Raw genomic sequence first — 9,320 nt, 5'->3', positions numbered from 1 at the left:
TCATGTGTGCCGCTTCTGGGCTGAGACACAGGCGGGTAAAAACAGGATGGTCGAGCCTCTGGGGGGAGCTTCCCTCTGAGGGTTTTGTCCAGTTGGGGTCAGTTCATCCTGGGATGCGGTTGGGTAATAAGAGGCCTCGGGCGCCACCAAGTGGCCGTCCTGGGGACGTGCGGGAGCAGCAGGGTCTGCCTTCTTGACCAGCAAATCCCTACAGGACTTAGATCCGTCCCGGGTTCAAAGTGAGAACACCCTTGAGAGCTGTGTGTCTGCAGCATCAGTTCAGTCCCGTGACCTTCAGGTCCTTGGGTGTCTGCTTGCTGCTAAGAAGTCATTGGTCGCTCTCTCTTTGATGGAGACGGACGGCGGGACGGACGGGATTGTGAAAACCCTGGCGGCGGATCCATCCGGCGTGAGGGGGTGACTCGCTGAGACCTGGGGAGGAGGCAGCCCCTCGCTCCGGGTGTTCAGATGTTGCAGCATTGAAGGCACAAAATAAGAACGTTTTCTTTCTTTTCTTTTCCTTTTTTTTTAAAAGGCACATGGAAGTTCCTGGGCCGGTCTACGCCACAGCCACAGCAACACCGGATCTGAGCTGTCTCTGGGACCTACGCTGCAGCTGGCAGCAACGCCATAACCTTAACCCGCTGAGCAAGGCCAGGAACTGTGCCTGCGTCCACATGGACACTGTGTCATGTTCTCAACCTGCTGAGCCATGACAGGAATCCCAAACCTCAGCTTTTTTAAAGATTTTTAAAAATTTAATTAAAATTTTTTTTTTTTTGTCTTTTTAGGGTGGCACCTGCAGAATATGGAAATTCCCAGGCCAGGGGTAACAATCAGAGCTGTAGCTGCCAGCCTACACCAGCAGGTTAGGTGGCTCAGCGGGATCTGAGCGGCATCTGCGACCTGTACCACAGTTCATGGCAACACTGGATCCTTAACCCACTGAGCGAGGCCAGGGATTGAACCTGCGTCCTCATGGATACTAGTTGGGTTCCTCTCCACTGAGCCACCACGGGAACGTCTCGGCTTTTTAAAGACAGTGAGCCACGACGAGTTCTATTACAGGGCTGTCCACAGAGGCGTGGGTCCTTATATATTGTGTCAGATGTAAATTCTTATTTTGTGTCTTTTTAGAGCCTCATCTGCAGCATATGGAGGTTCCCAGGCCAGGGGTCAAACTGGAGCTGCAGCTGCCAGCCTACATCACAGCCACAGCCACGCCAGATCTGAGCCGCGTCTGTGACCTACACCCCAGCTCAGGGCAAAGCCAGATCCTTAACCCACTGAGTGGGGCCAGGGATCAAACCCACATCCTCATGGATACTAGTCGGTTCTTAACCTGCTGAGCCACGAGGGGAACTCCTCGTGTTCTCACTTTGAAATCCCTGCTCCTGCGGCCCTGCACACCCCTTTTCCATGGGCGATGCTCAGACGTGTGAGCGGGACCAGTCTCCTTCCAGCTGTGACCCCTCTCGTCCTCCGTCCAGGACAAATCTCTCCACTGCATTTTAGTGCAGAAGAGAGCGATGCGTTTTTGGCGCATAGAGTTGGATGCCTCCTGTCTCTCAGTAGCAGTTCCTCTTATTTCTTGAAGGAGGGCACCGAGGGTCATGGGGCTACATTAGCAAAATTGGGCAGAATTTGATCTGCAAGAAACTTCAGGGGTTTTTTAATTTTTAAATTTTTTTTTTTTTTTTTTTTTTTTTTTTTTTTTTTTTGCTTTTTAGGACTGCACTAGAGGTATATGGAGGTTCCCAGGCCAGGGGTCTAATCGGAGCTGCAGCTGCCAGCCTACACCACAGCCACAGCTACGCCAGATCTGAGCCGCATCTGCAACCCACACCTCAGCTCACAGCAACGCTGGATCCTTAACCCACTGAATGAGGCCAGGGCTTGAACCCGCAGCCTCATGGTTTCTAGTCAGATTCGTTTCTGCTGTGCCACGCCGGGTACTTCGAAACTTAAGTTTTTATACCAATAGTTACTAGACTAAGTGACAGCAATTTTCCTTTTACTGTGCTTAGTGGAGTTTGGGTGTTGGCTGAACACGTGACATCATCTGGTCTGTGGCACACCCCTACCTAGTTCCCCAAAGGTTAAAAGAGCCGTGAGGAGTTGGGCAGACCACCAAGCGGAGGCAGACACCCTGGACCCCAGCCCCTGCCGGTCACCCTCTGAGCCGCCCAGGCCCCCCTCCCACGCTCATCGGCCGGGAAGGACTCAGGCAGGGTGCTCACTGGTTTATGCTTTTATTGCTGAAGGAGGAAGGGCCCAGAGCAGGAGATGCCAGGCGGGTCCCAGGGGTCCGGGTCCCAGAAGGGGTGACCTTGGTCCCAGGCCCTCCTGATTCCGCTGATGGGGAGGTGGGGTGATATCTTGTCTCCCCAGAGGGACCCTGAAATGGACACGGGCTCTCTTGTGATTCCCGGGGAACCCCCATCCCCCCGCTGGAGTGTAGAACAGCCCTGCCTTGGGAGAGGGACCCGCCTCCCCCATCCCAGGTGGGGTGGCCGTCGCCAGTGCCCGCTTCCTAGCCTCCACCTTCACGCCCACCCCTGGCCAGAAGGAGCAGTGGGGAGGCCAGCCTGTGAGTGAGGCCAGGACACAGGACACAGGACACGGGACACCGTGCCGCAAAGGCCACTCGAGAGGCGCGGGCACACGGCCAGCCAGCTCTGCAGAGGCCAGGAGAGACCCCAGCTTCCAGCCATTCCCATTGATGGGGCAGCCTGGGCCCCACCGAGACCCCCACCGCGTGCACGTGCCCAGGAGGTGGGGCGGGGCGGGTACGTTACCCCCGGAGGTGATGGCGGGAGCTCCCCTAGACGCGGCACTGCTCTGTGGGGAGGGACAGCAGTGGGGAAGGGGAGGGTCAGGATGGGGGCTGGACGGGACAGTCTGGGGCCGGGGGGCTCTGCACCCCACCCCTCCCTCCTGCGAGAATGCAGGTCACCATGGGTCCCTGGGGCTGGTGGCCTTCTGACCCGGCCGGGCTCACCTTCCAGCTGGGCTGGCAGGATCCGCATGGGCACAGACAGCGTCTTGAGGGCATCTTCAAATTTCTCCCTGATCTGGTCGTCCACCTCCAGGGTCCTGGCTGTGGGGACAGGGCTCAGTCCCCGGACCCCCACTCCACCCCGCCGACAGCTCAGGGACCCCCGAGGGCGCCGCCCAGGAGCGAGCCTGTGCTGGGGTCGGCCGAGCTCGGTCTGGCCCCCTCCCCAGGGGGTCTGCAGGGCCCAGCCCCCCTGCCCTCCGGGCCCCTGCACCCCTCCTGGGCCCAGTCCCTCCCCTTCCTCCTGGGGCAGCACTGGGGGCCTGCAGGGTCCCAGGAGGAAAGGCCCACCCCCTGCTTTGGGCCGGCTGGGGCCCTTCCTCCGCCCGGGCTGGCGGCTTGACACCCACGGCCACTTCCAGGGCCCTGGGAGCACCGGGTGGCACTTCTGTGACAGCAGAAATGTCACCTGACATTTGTTTTCAGCACACCGCAGCTGAAAGAGGTTTTTGTATCCGAGGGCTTATTTGGTGAAACGATGACACACCCTCGTAACGAAGGCTGTAGGATTCGTGGTGGGATTGTCACACGAGCCACAGGCCTGCGGCCCACCTGCGCCTCACCTGCGGGTCTGTCCCTCGCCCCATCACCCACAGACCTACCGTCTCCTGAAGGGACACGGGGACCCCTCGCCCCTCCCCCTCGTCGGGATCCGGCTCCCCCTGCTGCCCACCCGCGTACCCAGGCTCTGGCAGGCCAGGCTGTGCTCGGGGCTGGCGCTGTTCTCCATGCAGAGGAGCAGGTGGCTGTCGTAGTCAGTGTCCAGCAGGAAGAGCTGGTTCTCGTCCAGGGCTGGACGGGAGGCCCAGGGGCAGAAATAAGTTCCAGCAGGAGTGGGTGACGGTCAGCTCCCCCGCACCACCAGCCGAGCTCCTTTGCCCCCCACCACTGCCGGCGAGGACTGGGTGGGGGCTCCTCCTGCACCCCGATGTGGCGGGCCCTTCCCGGCAGCCTTCCCCGAGGCATGTGGGCACTGGGAAGCCCTTGCTGTCAACTCTGGGTCCACCAGAGAGGTTCTGCCACCTTCTGGACCCAGGCACATTCGCCAATCAATCCATGCCATGGGACCCAGAGTGCTCAAGACGTGGGGTGTCCATGCTGATCTTGGGGGAGACTGGGCCCCGCTGAGCCAGGGAGGAAGGATTATCCTGAGAAAAGTCACGTTGGAGGGGCCAGCCGCCCTGAGCCCGGGCACTGGGGCCGAGGGAGGGGTCAGCAGCCTGACTGAGGCCAGAGGGCGGCACCAACTGCACCACAGGGTCTGGGCAGCTTCAGGGAAAGTGCCAGTGTCTCGACCCAGTGCAGGTGGACGGCTCTGGAGCCCCTGAGGGGGGCACCTTGGCATCGGTCAGTTTGGTCCTGAGCAGCCTCTGTGTGCCCCGAAGTGGCCGAGGGCGGGAAGGCAGAGGTGGCCCAGGCTGCCAGGTGGGGCTGGGGGTGGCCCTGGTGGAAGCCCCTCCCTTGCCCCACGGGGCCGTCTCATCTCGGCCTTAGTGATAAATGAGTGCGGATGGGGGAGGGCTGTCTCCAGGGGACGGAGGACAGACGGGGGGTAGGCTGCGAGCCGGGGGCACCTGATCCCTGGGAGCAGGCAGGGGCTCCACCTGGGTGGGCACCTGAGGGCAGAGAGAGCTCGCGAGTCACCTTGGGGAGCTGGACCAGCCCAGCAGGGACCTGTCCACGGCCACCTGACGCGCAGGACTGGGCAGGAGCAGGGAGGGTGTGAAAGCTAGGGTCCTCACAGCGTCACTTGTCACCACCCACCCCTTGGTCCCCTCAGGCCAGACGCAAGCCCCCTGCCCTGCCCCAAGCCCGGGGGTGGGGCGACCAGCTGCGGCCCCCCCCTTACCATTGATCTTGAACACGGCAGGGATGTCGGTTTTTTTTGCAAGGAGCACCTCCTGGGCACACTTGTCATTCTCCCTGAAATGCAGTCGTTTCCTGAGCCACCTGCAGACTCTCCATCAGGCTGAACCGCGGGGGAGAGCAGAAGGCGGCTCCGGGAGGGGCCCAGGCAGAGCGGGCGCCTGGGCCCCGCGGGTCACCTGGCCTCGGCTGTGCTCTCCGTAACCTCTAGTGCCCAGGTGACCTTGTCGGACAGGCCCCGAGGGGTCAGGTGGAGCCAGGGAGAAAGGGCCCGGGAACGCCCTGACCCTCGAGGTCAAGGGCAGTGACTGGCATGCAGCAGGCAACCCTGTGGGGTTTGGGTCCCATGTCCTCCCCCAGTCCCACTCCTGGGACAGACGGGGCTCATGGCAGGAACTGACGAGGCCCGAGGACCCGCAGCCTCCACAGCCCGAGCCCCGGGTGGCTCTACGTGTCCCCTGTGGGCCCACAGCCCTGGGCGGGGCTGAAGGGACCAGGAAATTTCAAGCCGGCTCCGCATCCCTGAGGACCTGGGTCCTCTCACCCTGCAGCGGGTCCCATCGGAGCCCCGCCCGCCCCCCGCCCCCACGGTGCCAGGGTCGGGGGCAGGCCCACCGCTTCTGCAGGAGGATCTCCAGGTCGCCCTCGGGGGTGGGCTTCAGCCCCTCCACATACGCCTTCAGGGGGCTGCTCTTGGCGTCCAGCAGGGAGACGTCGCTGACCGCCATGGCCACGGTGTGCCATGTCCCGGCCACCTGGGGAGGGGGCGGGGTGGCCCTCTCAGAGCGCTAGCTGACCCCCCGACGCGGGCCAGGCCTGGGACCCTCCTTCCCCTGCCCCCTGAGCAAAGCCCTCCCTAAGCTGGGCCCCCCAGTGAAGGGCCGGAGGAGCGTCTCTCTGAGTGAGGGGGACAGATCCCGCGAGCTGTGGTTGGAGGAGGGGAGAGGTTGGGGGACGGGGGGAGAGGTTGGGGGCAGGGGGGCCCTGTTGGGGTCTGAACAGGGTCCCCCTTACCCCCGGGACCTCAGAATGTAACTGTTTGAATATGGGGGCTTTAAAGAGATGATGAAGGTAAAATGAGATCTCTGGGGTGGGCTCCCCTCCAGGGCGATGGGTGACCTCACAAGAAGGGGAAATTGGCAGCCAGGATGCCCAGGCGAGGACCCAGGGGGAGACGGCCGTCTAGGGGCAGGAGAGTGGCCTCAGGAGAAGCCAGCCCTGCGCACGTGACGCCTGGAACTCCGACGTCCAGGCTCCAGGACGCCCAACGATAAACGTCTTGTCCCCAGCCGACCACCGCAAAGCCTGACCCCCATCCACTGCCTCTCCTCGTTCCTCTGAGGCCCCAGCTCCCCTGCCCGCCCGGCAGCTCACCCCGCACCCAGCCGCCCTCAGACCTTTTGGGTGTCCAGCTCCGTCATGATCGGGGTGACTTCGACGGCCTGAACGCCACACAGGAGGGCCAGGCCCAGGGTGAGCAGGAGACACCTCATGGCTGCAGCTGGGGTCACACTTCTAAGCTCCAGAGGGAGAAGAAGGCCGGGCAGCGGGCTCGGGGCCTTATATGGGAGGAGGGCCGTGCCTGCCCCCCACCGCACCGTTCCCCGAATTCGAATTCCCCGTGGAGCGTCCTTGGGCCCCAGGGCGACTTCCTCGTTGGGACAATAGGAGGTGTTATTCCCTCCGAGTCTAACAGGAAGGGCCCCTGCGGGCCCTGGGTGGGGGTCCAGGCTGGCCGCCAGCACCAGGAACACTCCCTGCATTGGGTTCTGACAGGGACAGGTCGGAGCCAGCCCCGAGGACGGCTGTGGCCTGGAGGGTGGACCCTGAGGACAGCTGGGGTCCAGAGAGCCCTGTGCCAGCCCAGACCCAGGGATGTGCGTCGGGGTGGCCGTCTGCCTCCCACCAGGGGAGTCCCCCACACCCCTCCCCTCCCCTGCGGCTCCGCCAGCTCCAGGGTGCTCACCCCGCCCTGCTGGCCGAGGCTTCCTCCCCACAGGCTGTGGTCCTGCTCGCTTCCTCCTAATTCTGTTACTCTCCTGCCCCGGGGCTCTGTGTCTTTCAAACCCGTGGCCGTGGCCTTGGGTGGATGGGCGTCTGTGGTCCCTCCACCCTCTGCAGGCCGGTGTGAGGGCGCGCGGGCTTCAGGGAGAGGTCGAGGGTGGGGCTGGCGGGCAGCGCGGGCTCTGCAAGCGCCTGCTGCCAACTTCGGGTGGTGACGATGGCTAGGACAGTGACAGTAGTCAGAGTAACCCCAGGGCCCCCCGCACGGGAAAGTGACCTGAGCTTTGGGGTGGGTGTGGGGTGGGGGCGCGCGGCGGGGGCCCCATGTGGGTAAGTGTGCTGGGAACATTCACAGTATCCAAATCTTCCCTCTGCCAAGTCTTACGTTTTATCTTATTAATTTTTAGTTATTTATTTTTGTCTTTTTAGAGCTACACCCGTGGCATCTGGAGGTTCCCAGGCTAGGGGTCGAAACAGAGCTGCAGCTGCCGGCCTCCACCACAGCCACAGCAATGCTGGATCCGAGCCACGTCTGCGACCTACACCACTGCTCACGGCAATGCTGGATCCTCAACCCACCGAGCGAGGCCAGGGATCGAACCCGCGTTGTGGTTACTAGTCAGATTGATTTTCGCTGAGCCATGACGGGAGCTCCAAGTCTCACATTTCAAATCTCCTAGAGCATGTCCTGCACACCACTCAGGGCTGCAGCGAGCACCCGGGCGCCGGGTGTGCCCCGAAGACCTCGAGCCACGGGCAGAAGAACGTCTCGCCGACGCCACGTGGGCAGTGACACCCGCCCAGGCCCTGTGCCCCGTGTAACGTGGCGCCAGAGGGCTGTCCATGCACATTCCTCGTGGTTACCCTGCTCGTCCTGGGGGGAGGGTGTGGGCCTTGTGGGGGGAGAAAGAAGGGGGCACCTCCTGATGGGGGCGCCTAGGAGGGTCAGCCCCGTGTCCCCCCGCGCCTGCGTGGGGCCTTTCCCGGTGGCCATTGTTATGTTGGCGTCTTGATGGAGGCCGAGAGTCTCCCTCCTGGACCAGCCCTGCTTGGCTCTCTGGCCTCTGTCTCTTTCCCTCACTGACCGCTGGTTCCTGTGCCAGGAAAGCCCCCCCACCCCCACCCCGGAGAGACTGCAGACCCCGGCTGTCCCCGCGCCCGCTTCCCGGGTGGGGGCTGCGGAGGAAGGAGGTGGCCCGGGCAGCCCGGTCCGCTTCCGGGCCTCTGTCACCTCCTTTTATCCCCCCTACAGTCCTCGGAGTTCAGAGTCCAGTGTCTGTGTGTCACAGTGAGTGACGGGTTGAATGGTGTCACCCCAAACTCATGTCCCCCAGAACCTCCGGATGGGACCTTATGGGGAAGCAGGGTCTTTGCAGGCGGAAGGGGCTCAGTTGAGGCGGAGCTCGTGTCTGGGGTCCTTGTGAGGAAAAAGGGACACGGCGGGGGCACGGGGCCTCACGGGTGAACACGGAGAAGGAGATGGAGTGAGGCTTGTGCAAGACCCGGGGCCCCGATGGTGGTGGCGGCTCCACCCGCAGCTGAGGAGGCAGGAAGGAGCCCGGGGGGTGGGGGGTGAGGGGAGCGCAGCCCTGCAAGGCCGGACCCTGGACTGCGGGGGGCTTCCGGCCTCAGAGTGGGAGAAGGCGCTGTCGTGTAGTTAAAGCCCCTCCCCCGGGGATGCCCCCAGGACACCAGTGCCAGCGGCGCAGGCCACGTGTCCCACATGAGAGGCCGTCCCCTCCGCACTGGGACATGGGGGGCAGAGCGAGCTCAGCCAGGGAAAAGCAATGCCCTGTTTCCCCGTGAGCCTGGGAAACCTGAGCCCGGCCACCACGGGGCTTCCTGCAGACGGTGACCTCAAAGCCTGCCCTTCAGGGCACCGTATTCATAACTTCTAGGCACCTTTGGGTTCCAGGGAGCGTGATCCAGAGAGAGAAGGGTGGGGGAGGGGGGAGAGAGAGAAGGAGGGGGAGAAGGAGGGAAGGGGAGAGAGAGGAGAGAGAAGGAAAAAAGCCCCCGCTGGCCTTGGCAGTCGGCGTTGTCCACTGCGGGAGGGACCCTGAGATGGGGACTCTCAGGGAAAGTGGGAGCTGGGACAGTCCCCCCAACCCCCACCCGCCTTGCTTGTTAGAACAGGTGGGAGGTCGGGCCTGTCCCAGGAGACGCAGGACCTCACTTCCTGGGGAAGGAATGAAATCGGTCGGGGCTGGGCAGCCGGGCAGGGGCGTGAGCTTCCACGCAGCTGAGGCTGCAGAGCTGCCCCGGGCCCTGCCCTCGGGCCTGGGAAGCCAGGCTGAGCTTCGTTGGTCAGGACCGTGACCGCGGCGGCCAGCGCCAGGTGCCCCCACGCGGCACCTTCGATAGCAGAAACTCCAGTGCAGCGCTGGCCAAG

The 9,320-nt window shown here is 63.2% G+C and overlaps 1 protein-coding gene across 1 annotated transcript; it reads right to left on the bottom strand.

Annotated features, from left to right (window-relative positions):
• Positions 1–2,236: 2,236 nt before the first annotated feature.
• On the bottom strand, positions 2,237–6,429 carry PAEP (progestagen associated endometrial protein). The gene is given in 7 exon segments (NM_213754.2): positions 2,237–2,398; positions 2,799–2,841; positions 3,002–3,100; positions 3,740–3,850; positions 4,908–4,981; positions 5,540–5,679; positions 6,322–6,429. Coding segments are annotated over 6 exon segments (537 nt in total). The 5' UTR covers positions 6,418–6,429; the 3' UTR covers positions 2,237–2,398; positions 2,799–2,824.
• Between the last annotated feature and the right edge of the window lie 2,891 nt (positions 6,430–9,320).

Source organism: Sus scrofa, chromosome 1 (genome assembly GCF_054392235.1).
Source record: "Sus scrofa isolate SSC_HxYL_T2T_F1_AM1 chromosome 1, Sscrofa_HxYL_maternal_Yorkshire_Landrace_v2.0, whole genome shotgun sequence".
Taxonomy (NCBI): Eukaryota; Metazoa; Chordata; class Mammalia; order Artiodactyla; family Suidae; genus Sus; species Sus scrofa.
The sequence above is the reverse complement of the archived record's forward strand: the minus strand, read 5'-3'. Positions and strand labels throughout refer to the sequence as shown.